Genomic DNA, 13,706 nt, shown 5'->3' with positions numbered 1-13,706 from the left:
CCCACCGGCAGACAGATCTCAAAAATCAACAATAAAAAAAACCACTCAGACACCACGCACACACACAGACTCAGCATTTTAAACCTTCCGCTTTTCCGCACTTTTCTGTGCTAACCAGCTGTCAGTGGAGATTAAGGGACAATGAATGGGCAAATATCGAACCGCCTCTCCCTCTTTTTCCCCTCCCCAGGTTAATGTTCTCGGGCGTCTTGCCCGTCGGAGACAAATTATCTTAAGCCGCAAACGATCCTACGTGCGGAATATAATTTGCACCCGTGCCCGATTACTTTGAGGATGCGTGGAAGAAAGATGGTTTGGGTCATAGGGTAGTAACGGGTTAGTTCTCGGCCGGGGAAATGGCCCTGGGTACGGTAAGACTCCCACATTCTCTCTTCCCACCAAGAAGATAGAAAACGGAAAGGTTTCGAGCGTAAAGTTTTCGATCCATTCCGGTGTTCATTTCAAACAGTCCTTACCCCCCGTGGTGAAAGTAAGTACGAAGGGGCACATCAGGGTGTATGTTTGCGGTTCCGACACACACACACACACACCTGAACCGTGAACCGATGTCACCCAAACTTTACGAGCCCACTTATGAGCACTATTGCCCGCTTTCCACTTTTCCCCTGGACCGGCAGTCGGCAACCCAACAATACGGGACGGTTTAAGTGCTAATGAAAACGATCCCGCGTTGGTGAATTGACGGGCTGCCGACCGTACGTTTCGTGCATTACGAGGGGTAAACAATTTGTTCGGCTAGTTGGGTGGGGTTTTCGGTCTCGTTCGAATTACTTGCCAGCCAAGTTTGCAGCCTGTAAATATGGGACTTATTGTAGAACTTGTTCGATTCAACTACCATACGGAGTTGGGTATGTGACCCACTTTCTTATCTGGAACCTGCCAATTCTTTAACGTTTCGTTGCTTCCCGTATCTACAAATGTACACTGAACTTTTGTGGACAGCCTAAAGGGCTTTTTATAGCTTGAATGAACCGGTATAATGACTTCGCAAGCACGCCTTTACCAAAACCTTCTGTTGGCAGTGTTAACTAACCTTCATTTTCCTTTCTTTTCCTTTTCCAGAGAGCCTAAAAACTGTCGAACAACTCGCGTTCCCTGCAGCGATCGGGTAGCAGTTCTCTTAGTGTAGCGAAACCACCTAGTAAAATCGGTCCAGGACCTGCATGCGCTGAGTGTGACAGGCCGCGGCGACACTCACCGTCGTGGCCATCGGCGCAAAAGCGAAACCTTCCCCCACCCCACGACTCACCATCATGGGTGTAATTCTGCAAAACTTTAGCCAGCCGGGCGCGAGGTACAGCCCCGACCAAGTGCCCCAACCACCGCCGCCACCCGCCGCCCCATCACCGACGACGTACCGCGAGCTCGACATACTGCTCCGGCACGAGGGCTCCATTCCGGCCGTGTCCCTCGCCGGCCTAACCGCAACGCTCGGGCTGGACAGCAATGGCGAGCTGCTCGGGGCGAACTACGGTGCGAACGGGTCCGATCTGTCCGAGCTGCTCGACGGCTGCCCCAAACCGGACGACACGCTCTACCCGACCATGTTCGGCATCGATCTGGCCGTGCCACAGTGGGAAGCGATCGGTACGGCCCTCATCCTGACGCTCATCATCATCATCACGATCGTCGGCAACATCCTCGTCATACTGAGCGTGTTCACGTACAAGCCGCTCCGGATCGTGCAGAACTTCTTCATCGTGTCGCTGGCGGTGGCGGACCTGACGGTGGCCATACTCGTCCTGCCGCTCAACGTCGCCTACTCGCTGCTCGGCCGGTGGGAGTTCGGCATCCACGTGTGCAAAATGTGGCTCACCTCGGACGTGCTGTGCTGTACCGCCTCGATCCTGAACCTGTGCGCGATCGCGCTCGACCGCTACTGGGCGATCACCGATCCGATCAACTACGCCCAGAAGCGGACGCTCGAGCGGGTGCTGGCGCTGATCGCGGGCGTCTGGGTGCTGTCGCTGGTGATCAGCTCGCCGCCGCTGATCGGGTGGAACGACTGGCCGGAGGAGTTTTCCAGCGAGTTCCCGTGTCAATTAACGAGCAACCAGGGCTACGTGATCTACTCGTCGCTCGGCTCGTTCTTCATCCCGCTCGCCATCATGACGATCGTGTACATCGAAATCTACATCGCGACGCGGCGCCGGCTGCGCGAGCGGGCGCAAGCGTCCAAAATCAACACGCTCGCGTCGCGCAGCATCGGCATGGTGGCTGGCAATGGGGAGAAGGAGCTGACCACGACCCACCACCAGCAGCAGCAGCAGCAGCAGCAGCACCAACACCACCACCAGTCACACCACCACCAGGACGGGCACGCGATCCAGCACGACCAGGAGTCGATCAGCAGCGAAACGAACAACCACAACGAACAAACCGACACGGGCAGTGGCGGCCCGGTGCTGGCGGGCAGCGGCAAGCCCAACAAAAAGGGCCACCTCCGGTTCGGCGGCTACCTCGGGCGGGCGCTGGGCGGTGCGGCCGGCCGCCACCGCAAAAAGCAACACCACCGGAAGCGGCCAGGGGACGGCCCGGCGGAGGAGGGGGAGGACGGCCGGCCGCACCGGCTGGCGGCTAGCGCGCTGCATCAGCGCGAGGACGACTCGGTGACGGACAACCCGGACCACTCCGGGTCCGGCGACAGTGGTGGGGGGGTCGGCAAGGCACCGCTGGACGCGGCCCACCCGTCCGCCCTACTGCCCCCCACCGGCAACTGTGATATGACGGGCGGGTCGGCGACGGGCGAGCCGGCCCCGCGGAACGGGGCCAGCAACAACCATCACCAGCGCGAGGTGGGCTTCCACGAGTCGACGGCCGAGCTGATGGTGGTGGCGGCGGCGGCCCCACCCACGACCCGGCTCGGCGGCCGGCTCAAGCAGTCGTTCCGCAAGCCGGGCGGCATCAACCAGTTCATCGAGGAGAAGCAGAAGATCTCGCTGTCGAAGGAGCGGCGGGCGGCCCGGACGCTCGGCATCATTATGGGCGTGTTCGTCGTCTGCTGGCTGCCGTTCTTCCTGATGTACGTCATCCTGCCGTTCTGTCCGTCCTGCTGCCCGACGAACAAGCTGATCAACTTCATCACCTGGCTCGGGTACATCAACTCCGCGCTCAACCCGATCATCTACACCATCTTCAACCTGGACTATCGGCGCGCGTTCAAGCGCCTGCTCGGCATTAAGCCGTAGAGAGCGACAGAGAGGGGCGCAGAGCGCGGGGACGAGCCACACAGAGTAGGGGAAAGGGGGGGGGGGAGCATTCACTTCCGTTGAAAATCAGTTCACTGTTGTGGCAACGGCACGGTGTCCACTTGACGTGCTTCTCTTCCGGCAAAGCAATGCTGTACAAAACGGGATCGGGAAAGGCGAGAAAAGTGGCATTTAAAAAACCCAACATACACGCGCACACACACACACGTACACACTCATCAGCAAATGACCTACAAATTACCCTCACCCAAAGGCAAAGGGCGATACCGGAATTCACTCGTCAAGTCGGCCCACTAAGTGGGACGGTGCTCGAAAGCTTTTATGTACGCCAACGACTAGCGGAACTATTAACCGTCCTCTTCGCATCTCATCCATCCATCCATCCATCCGTAAGTGTCCCTTTTTGTGCTACCAGCCCCCCTATCCCCTTCTCACTGTTTTCCCTACCCACCACCACCACGCTCTGTATTATGTAGTTCTCGCAAAAAGGAACCAGCACAGAAGTGGGTTGTTGGTAAAAGCTTTTCATCCTCGCTCGCTATTGATTTTTATCTTTCGCCCCCTTTTTTGCGGTGCTTTCGGTTCGCTAATTAATCTACGCACTGTTTTTCTTCTTCTGGACCTCGTTCATTTATTGTGTTGCCTTTCCGGGGGGCGGTGGAAGCAAGCAGTGAACCGGCAACAAGAGGGAGAGCACTCCAAAAAAAAAAACAGCACTCTCCATGCAAAAAATAAAAAGACAAAAATAGGGCTTCATCCCTTTGTTTTAAAGCTTTTCAACTGTGCGATACACCTCCCTTCAACCAAAGCTTCCGCGAGTTTTGTTTATGCACTGTTTTGCTCATTTTTTTGTTGTTTACTCGCGTTCAAGGGATTTTGCCAATTGTGTTCATTCATTCCATTCATTCGGGCGGATGTGGTGATGAAACTTCAAGCCGGGAGAGAGACAGAGAGAGAGAGATATTGTCCCGTTCCGGACCGTGCTCTGCCTTCTACATACCCGGAAGTCGGCAATCCCGCTTGTATGCCCGAATCCCCATACCGGTACCCGCTTGTATGCGCTTTCGTCCAGCACTTTTCCACTCAAAAGCCACCGAATGGGGTCGGTGGAAAAGTGGAGGAGGTGCTGTCACAATTCAAGGCCGGTCCCATTCAACCGGTGCGCTCTTATCTTTGATCGTTTTTGGGCCATTTTGTGCAAGCGCGAGAGTGTCCTTCGCACGGCCCTATCGCGTTACAATATCGCGTTACAAATTGTGAGGAGGGTACAATCACACGGCCCCCCTTTTGGTTGCGGTTCATCCCCGCTCCATCCATCGTTTTTTTTTGTTTATGCATCCTGCTTCTCCTGTTGAGCCAAACCGCTGCTAAACCCCAAACCGGAACCGGACCCACCGGTAGTCGGTGCTTTCTTACAAACCACACCATTGCCTGCCGCCTTTTTGCGCCCGACTTGTTTGGGCCAACCGGACGCTTTCGACCGGCTTTTCTTTTATTTCGCTCCTTCAGCAACAATCTTCATCCCTTCCCAGTTCTACCGACCCTTCGCCGCGGTAACAAGCGCACACCGTTCCCGGGGAGCTGGTATTGTAATCAAACCAATCTTGCCAACAATAAATTCCTCGCTCCGACCGGCCCGCTTTGGTACACTCAAACCGCTTCAGCTCGCCTTGTTTTGCGCTTGAGAGTGGCAAGGCAAAGCGAACGACAAACGGTTCACATCCGGTGGAAAACGGCTGCTTCGGTCGCCGAGTCGCCATCCCTCAGCCACCCCGAGGCTAACTACGTCGGTGTGCTACGACAACAATAACAAGCCACTTTGTCCCCGTCACCAAGGGTAGCGCTGGAAAGACACAGCAGCGGTACAACAGCATGTCCATCCTTCCCAGCCAGCCAGCCAGCCCACCGTCTGGCACCAAACCATTGGCACCAAGCTCCAGCACGGGGTGCCCCGGGGTGGTCCATTCTTCATCATGCTCGTCGTCGTCAAGGCGAACTCGACGAATCAACCGCCAACGCAGCAGCGGTGGCGAAAAGAAAAACAGTTTCAAAAACATGACCCCACCTTCCCATTTCATCGCTCCTTGCCATGGGGAGAAAACATGTGGTGGGAGGGTAAAGTTGCATACCGCAATTTCTAACCACCACTTCCACCTCCAAACAATGGCGGGAGAGCGAAAGCGAGAAAACAGAGAGTTGCCATACGCGCGGAAGATGTTCCCGCCGCGGAAGAAAACCGACAGAATTGGGGAAATTCATTTGTATGTTGCTACCGCGCGATACATTCCGCCAACTCCAGGAAACAGAAGAAGAAGAAGAAAACAACAACCGGAAGGTAAGAAAAGGCTCTCTCCCTCTTCCCTTTACCACAGCCCCGCAAAGTAGGGCACTTTGGGGGCGCCCGCGATCAGGAACAATCATCGGGGCGCGCGTTTCTGAGAGACGGTTGCGCATCGGAACATAATACGCTTCAAAGTTCCGGCCCGCCAGCCAGGGCCAGATGGATGGCAAATGGCAAAGTGGAAAACTTTTCGCCCCGTGTCAGACCGGTTCCGCGCGCCGTCCGCGTGTACGGCTGACAATCTCCGGATCTTTGCGGCGACAAAACGCTCCTGCTAAAACACAATACACTTTCGCTGGGGATGGGACAGTGTGGCACGTGCGACACAAGCGCCCTCTAGGCAGGCTGGCTCGGTTGTAAATGCACCATTATTATCTGTTGTATGGTTTCACATAAAAACAACCATACAAAACACATATCGCTACACATCATGCGGGCACATATTAGCACATTTTGCATGTGTGTGTGTGTGTGTGTGTCGTAAGAGTACTTAACGTGTTCCGCAGAAATACTACCGCCTACAAAGGGCAGGATCCAACCAAAGACGCTTTTCCACGTAATGATGCTGCGGTTTTAAAGCTTCTTAGCACGCGCGCACACACACGCACACACACACACACATAATGGAGGTTTGTGTAAGACGGTGCGCCGGAGATTACTTCTGCTTTATGTGTGTTTTGTTTTGATTTTGCATAATAATTATTATGTCAAAGGTGCTGTGTTTTGTGTTGAGCACAGGAAGCAAGGAAATTAATTACCAAATCCATCGTGCTTTTTTTCATTTTCCCGACGGAGTACAACTTTCCTCCGCAATTTTAACGCCTCCATTAACATATTATTGCTCAAGGCAGCAGGCAGGGTAATTGCAAGGGAAAACATAATTATTATTAAATGAAAAGCTCAACTTCCACAGCAACTGTAGTGGATAACAACTACCAAACAAAGCCAAACAAGTCCTTTGCGGCAAACATTTTTGTTTTGGTTAGTATCCTGTTCATCATCTCTTTCAAATAAGTTTCTCCGGTCTGCAACTTTCTTCCCTGTCTGACGTTCGCCTAGCACCAGCAAACCAGCGCACTAGTTCATTTGCATTCCAATCAGATTCCAACAGCCCAAGCAAGACAATAATAGTCTATCGACACTGACACAAAACTATGATTATTATGATTATCGTTCTCGCGTCCTGCTTCTCGATCAGATGTGCAGCTGCGTTGCTTCCCAGCCCACTTCTCCTTGCATTTCCCTTCCCGATCCTTACCCGCCCTTTCCACCCCTACCAAAGAAAATCGAAAAGTCGAAACTTGCGAAAGTTCCAACCGACCGACGTGCGCCCACGTGTTGGCTGGTTTACTTTGCCGAAACTTTCCCTGCAGTAGCTTTCACACCGCGACGGGGGAGTGTGGAGCTGGGGTAATCTATTGTTTTTTTTTACAGTACGGTCGATCCGTGGACAGGCGGTGCGGTGAAGCGAATTGATGTAGAGAAGAAAAGCCAAAGAAACTTAGCACGCAAAACTTTCACCGGAAGGACAGGAGTTTAGTTTAAATTTAGACGGGCAAAGAGAGGAGGAAACAAAAACTACACACCCATCCTACCCCTTCAATTCCCGATTGGGTGAACCGTTTTCATCCTCCTTTCCCCCCCCCCCCCCACCCCCCCCGAAATGGAACAAAATCAAACCACGTGTGCTCAAACCGCTCAAACTTCTGGCTCGTCTCGGGTGGGCTGTAAGGATAAGGATAAGGACTGTAGGGGGAGTCTCTCTAGCGAGAGAGAGAGAGCATCAAACTAAATCAAACATTGGGCCGAATCTTTCGGGGTTCAGGGTCAAAGGAATCTTTAAACTTCTTACCGTAAGTCAAACACAAACGCGACACACACACACCCGACCAAAAGCTAACTAAGAAAGAAGCCACACACGTGCCGATATGTGTGCCGATGGTCGTCCTCCAGCAGCTTCTTTTTTCGAGCCCAAAGAGAACCCGCTGGACCCGCTGCCACACATACATATCGGCGCACAGCCCTGTACCGGGGCCAGCTGGAAGCTCGTTGCAGCAAGACGTTGACGTTAGCAAACGAAGCCTTTTCCAACTCCTTTGTACAGCAAAAAAACGCCACACAACGCCATATTACAGGAGCGACAGGAGCGACACAAAAGGTGACAACTGACTGTTCTGCCCCGAAACCTACCGAAGCTCCGCATGCGAGACCAACTCGAACAGGATAGTTGTCGTCCCATTTTCTTTCACTTACAACACATGCGCTTCTTTGCGCTGGAAAAAGTTTGGCACACAGAACGTGGGCTGAATATTCGGGCAAAACTACACTTTTGTGAACGGTTTCGAAGCCAGACGGAGAAGAGGGGGGGGGGGAAGAAAACATAAACGTAGAATTTACCGTGGGTGGTGTGTAAGAGAACGAGGCACTGCAAACACACACCACCAACGAATGTATAGTAAGAATAGTGTTTTAAAATACTGCTGCTGTCGTTCAGTGCATTCCATCGCTTTCCTTTCGGTCGGATCGACGGGATCGGACAGGGGGCTGTGGTGCAATGGAAGGATGCACGGAAGCAGCATCAACGGCAGCAGCGATAGGTCGATAGTAGTGGCAATGGAAGTAGTTTAAGTAGTACATAGTACCAGTACTATGCAGTGCATGCGAAGAGGATAGTAATTTCATAACGTACCTGTTGCAGTTTCGTTTCAATGCGATGTAGTGGGACTATTTTGTACCTTTCGTTTATCAGTAGCGCATTCCGTTTTCACTAACGGCTCCCCTGGATTTTTTTGAGATGAAATAAGAAGAAGAAGAAAGAATAAAACACACACACCCATAAACTTACTGTAGAAAAGGGGAGACACATAACAAAAACACAAATTCATCCTCATATCGTTCCGCGGTGGGTCCGGGGCACGGTTTTAAAACTAGTCCCGCCCGCGCGCTTGTGTGTATATTTTTGTACATGTGCATAGCAAACAGAAAAAAACACACAAAAACACATACACAAAACTAAAAAAGTTCGGGCAAAAAGGGTCCAGAGAATGGAAGCGAAACAGGGATAAGTGGAGGGAGGATAAGCGAGGTGAACGAGGAAGTGAAGGAAGCAGGGAAAAAAGGGAATAATTAAACATTTCATCAGTAGCGAGATGAGATGTGGCAACTCTGTAGCTAGTAGTAGTCGTAGTAGTAATAGTAGTCGTAGTAGTAGTAACAACACACACACACCCAGTTGGTGCTTCTTTGCTGCTGCTGTGGGTGGAGTGTTCACGGGTGAAGAGGCCGGTAAAACTCAAACGAGCGGTCACCTACACCAGGTGCCAGGTACGGTACGGTCCGTCGCAATGCGCCACGGTGTGTAAACGTGTTTAATTGGGTAGTGCTAGTGGCGGAACATGCGAATAATCAAACGAATAGATGTGTATAGAGATGAAGTCAGTAGCTGGGGAGGAGGGAACGTTTTTCTTCCCTCCGGTTGTATGGGGGAAAATTTTCTTTTAAATACGAAAAAAGCCACAGCATCAGCTTCAGCATGGAAAATTGCTAATGCCGTGCTTATCATTGCTGTACCGTCAAACGGAATACAATTCGGAGTAAGTTAGATGTAGAGAGAGACAGAGAAAAAGAGAGAGAGAGACAGAGAGAGAGAGAAAGAGAGAGAGAGAGAGATGAAGATGATATAAGAAAAAAACAAAAAAAAACTAAATAAATAACGAAAAGCTCTTTGTACATCCCTCTCTCTGTCGCTATTCCTCTCTCTCTTTCTCTATCACTCAAATACTCCATGTGTACATAAATTCAAACGATGTAGAGCCAAGCTGGTTTGATAAATTTAAAAAAAAAAATGCTAACCATCCTACAGCAAATGGATGGAAGCAAAACAAAACGAGAAAGACAGAGTGAAAGTCGCGCAAAGAGGAAAATTAGTTAAGCCAGCCACAGTGTGTTATCGAACTCTAGATGTGTATCTAATAAATCCAATTCCAAAATTCAAATAAAAGCAAAACCCTCTCCAAGAGGTAACAGACACAGATGGCTCCCCCGCATGGTGGGGAGGGAGAGAAAGAGAAAGAGAGAGGAGTAGCGAGCAGCAATTGAAAAAAAAAATGTGCAAAACGGAATGGTTTGGGGGGGATAAAAACATAAAGAAGCAAAATTTACTCTTTACCAACGCATGGCGCGGGTCTGTTGAATGTTTTTTGCACCCGTTGCGGCGGAATGCAAGATAAATAATAGTTTAATATCAAAGCGAATAAAGCAACCAAACAAATCAAACAAAACACACACACACACATACACACCCACACACAGCTCGATTAAAATTTAAATAAACAAACACTAAACAAACGATACTATAAACGAGATTAAATCAAATCGGCCAACATCAAATCTAAAACTGATCGTTAAGCAACAAATAGTAAAGCAGAGCAGAATGGTGAACAAATCGAGAGCGAAGAGGGAAGAAACAGAGAGGTGTTTCGCGGAAGAAGAAGAAGCAAAACAACAAAAAAACGCTGCCTAGTTTTAGTTCAATTTGCAATAAAGAATCTGTTTGAACAAAATGTAAATTACGAATCGTGGCACGCCAACCACTGAATCGATCCGATCGATCCGAAACTCCAACAGCGCTTGCAAGGTGGTTAAAAATAGTAGTCAACAGTAGTGTGAACACGGGACGCAATACAAATCGGATCGGATATTATAAAATGTCATCTAAATCCGTCCTCATGCTGCGTTTCGTTTCCGTTTTCCTCCGATTCGACTGTAGCGCCCGCTGCCATTGAACAAACCGCTCAACGTTTCCTCGTCAATCAGCCGGACAAAGTGTGTGAGAAAGAGAGAGAGAGTGTGTGTGAGAGAGAGAGAGAGAGAGAGTATGGGCGTTCGCCACCAGTAGTATGACACACTTCCTTGCCATCTTAATTTCCAACAGCCATTCCCCCCTTTTTGTCTCCACCTCCATCCATAAATAAAACCCAACGGACATTCCCACTCAACAGCCGAACGGGGCTGTATAGAAACGTTTGCTCGTTTCTGATTTAATTACCATTTAATTAGAAAGGAAAATTAAAAATTAATTAGATTCGCAGGCCCCATTTCTGGCCCCTCCGACCCTCTCTTTCCGGCGCCGTGCCCGCACAGGAGTGACCCTTTTATCTCCCCCACCACCTTACGAGCACGTTCCGGCCGATAGCCGGACATGGACGCGCGGAAAGTGAGCAGTGAAAACAGCTCACCCAAGAGCAAGAAAGGGAAAGAAAGACAGAGAGAGAGAGAGAGGAAAATGCCGAACGCAGAAAAATCAAGAAAAGTGGTTGGCAAAGTGAACGATTTTTCCCCTTCCTATACGCTTTCACCGGTTTGTCTTCGGCACCCTCAAAGAAGAAAACTGTTGAATCAAGGTAATGCATACACTACTCCCCGAAGAAAATACCTAAGAGAGAGAGAGAGAGAGAGAGAGAGAGAGAGAGAGAGTAAGAGAACGAAAGAGTTCCATCCAAACCATTTCTTCGATCAAGTCAAACCATCAAACAAACGAAATGGAAAAGTCACTTTTATCAGCAAACTGAACTGAGGCAAAAAAAACCCCATCCGAAGCCTTTCAAAGTCATTCGGACGACGCGCTTCCTTTCAAATCGGGAAAACGCGTGGCCACACTCTCTGCCCTTCCCTTGCAGACCACAGCAGTCCACTCCAACGGGGCGTCGCGACCCATCTCCGATGGCTTTGAAGCGCGTCGTTATTCGAGCCGGGCAACCAGTTCATGTCCGGAAAAATGAACTTCAGCAAAAGTTCTTTCAGCCGGCTTTGCTTTGCCCGGGCTGCATACCGACTTTTGCCCGATAGGTCCGATGATAAACTTTTCTGAAGCGATTGATTTGATTACTATCCTTCCCACTACCGGTTTGGGCAAACGTGGAAAGGGGCTCCCCTCGGACGCCTTTACTGAATCGAGCGCCCCACGCGCCGAGAAAGCAAAGATCGACTCCTTCCATCGATAGCGAATGGAAACGTGAACAAGAGTTCAAAGGCCTACCGCAGAGCCACAGTGTCTTTCGGTTTGCAACGGGGTCCACCGGTGCTTGCGATGGCCAACTTTTAATCCGGCCACGGGGAGGCAAACAGCTTTGCGCCATCGTGCTGACAAAATTCTACAACCTCAAAAACCACACACATCCTTTCGTCACAGGTCCGAAGGTCAAAGGTCTTCTGGTCAAAGGTTTGTCTACACATCTGTCAAAAGTCACAGCCAAAAACACGGCGCAGGGGCGGTAATAAGAAGAGCCAAGCGACGGGAGACGCGGACAACATGAAGCGCGGCTGGGAGAAAAAAACAACAATTCAATACAGTAGCCTCGCGTGGCACCGAACGGTCGTAACGGCGACTTCCTCGCGACTATCATTTAAAGGGGTCAAATCAACCGAGGAAGACTTTTGAAAGAGATAGAGAGAGAGAGAGAGAGAGAGAGAGAGAGAGAGAGAGAGCTTCCCGTCTCCTGTGAACACACATTCATTCAAACAGATCCAACACTGGCGGTACCGGTAAGGATGAACGACGGATTGGACGGCATTGCGCCACGAATAAGCTCTCCTCCCGCTACCTCCTTCCCCACGGGTAAGTTGCGGTTTGTTTATCATCGCAAAACACCGGCCACCATCCACAGCTCGATTTCGGATGGCACCCGGCGCACTCATTCTCACCAGTAACCTAATCCGTTTCTTCTCCCGAGTCCACTTCCACTGTTGTATCCCCCGGGGGTTGAGCTTTCGGTGCCAACCGGAGCTGTGTTTTTCAACAACGAACCAAAATAGGCGCAGAAATCAAACACACACCACCCCCACCACCACCACCACTAACCACGCGGTGTATCATGTTTCACGAGTATGCGATACCCCAGGGCTTAGGTCGTTTAGCGGGAAAGTTTCCAACGAACGCACCAACAGTTAGAATTGTACCTCACTGTGCTGTGAAGGGGATGGAGAGGGGAGGGGGGGAGTGAGGGAATGGGACAAACAACGGCAGCTTTGTGGGGCAACCAACTTTTACGCTGGAAGGAACTCACCCTTAAAGCAACCGAGGCAGTATCATCCCCGCAATTAATTATGCGTCCACCGCAAAGCCTCCGGACGGGGAAAGGAAGACGATCCCTTTCTTTGGCCATCTTTTTTGGGCCATCTTTACTTTCCTCTTCTTTTTTTGGTTTTTTTGACAGTAGCACACCAGCGCGCTAACGTGCATGAAATTATGTTTCAATCAACTTGGCACGCGATAGCGAGACCGGTGGTGAAAGCAGAACATCAACCAATCAATCCAACAACGGGTTGCGTTATCAAACAGTTCCCACTTCGGCTCCCTCCAACCACTCCAACCCCCTTGGGAAAGATTATAATGCGCGGCACAATCATTACCACATCACGTGACGGAGCGGCTCGGGGGAGTTTGCATATTGACACGATGCCCAGAGAGACATACGCACACGAACGTGAACAATATTACCACCCGATTGGAGTCTATTGTTGAGGAAGGCAATGCTGGTGCCGCGATTGATGAGCGCGACCCCCGAAAACAGACTACTCACCCACCCTCCGCACGCAGGCACAGACGATAGACCAGGTCTTTATTATAGCCTTTGCCCGGAAAGCATGTTCAGTTGCGATGATGTTCGGTGCGAATTCTATAATGCATCCTCGGGACCTCGGGTCCAAGGCGCAGAGCGTGGCCTGGTGCTGATAATCGACGCTCAACAGAATGCGTCACTGCGTACAAGCGTGCGTCATCCAAAACCGACAGACACGACGAGTGGAGGAATTCACAGGAACCTTGTAGCTCTGGCTCCGTGTACCTGGGATTGCATTTTGAGCGTGCGTACCTTCCGTACCTGCACCTGTTTCCGTTCCGTTCGTCCGCGTACAGGGTACAAAGTCCCGCTCAATTGCACCCCGAGCCTGAAGCAACCTGTGGCAACTGGTCAGCTTCACCCACTCCATCTTGCTGCACACGCGCGCTCCTATGTTGTGTGGACTGTACGTTTTGACGGGAGGACCGAAGCCAAGCGGCGAACGCGAGCAGCGGAAGGCGTAAGCGTAAGTGAAGACTACAAATATCAGCTGAACAGGCAAAAACCAGCCGTGTG

General features: G+C 51.0%; 1 protein-coding gene across 2 annotated transcripts in view; it reads left to right on the top strand.

The window, feature by feature from the left end:
* The window catches only part of LOC1273444 (octopamine receptor), a 28,695-nt gene extending 20,308 nt beyond the window's left edge, over window positions 1–8,387 (top strand). For both annotated transcript variants that reach the window (XM_061651007.1, XM_061651008.1), the window contains exon 3: window positions 1,084–8,387. In XM_061651007.1, coding sequence (XP_061506991.1) covers window positions 1,275–3,209 — 1,935 coding nt within the window. In that variant the 5' untranslated portion in view covers window positions 1,084–1,274 and the 3' untranslated portion in view covers window positions 3,210–8,387. The remainder of the gene's footprint in view (window positions 1–1,083) is intronic.
* Window positions 8,388–13,706: the final 5,319 nt, after the last annotated feature.

Source organism: Anopheles gambiae, chromosome 2, assembly GCF_943734735.2.
Source record: "Anopheles gambiae chromosome 2, idAnoGambNW_F1_1, whole genome shotgun sequence".
NCBI lineage: Eukaryota > Metazoa > Arthropoda > Insecta > Diptera > Culicidae > Anopheles > Anopheles gambiae.
Note: the sequence above shows the minus strand (reverse complement) of the source record. Positions and strands in the feature narration are given on the sequence as shown.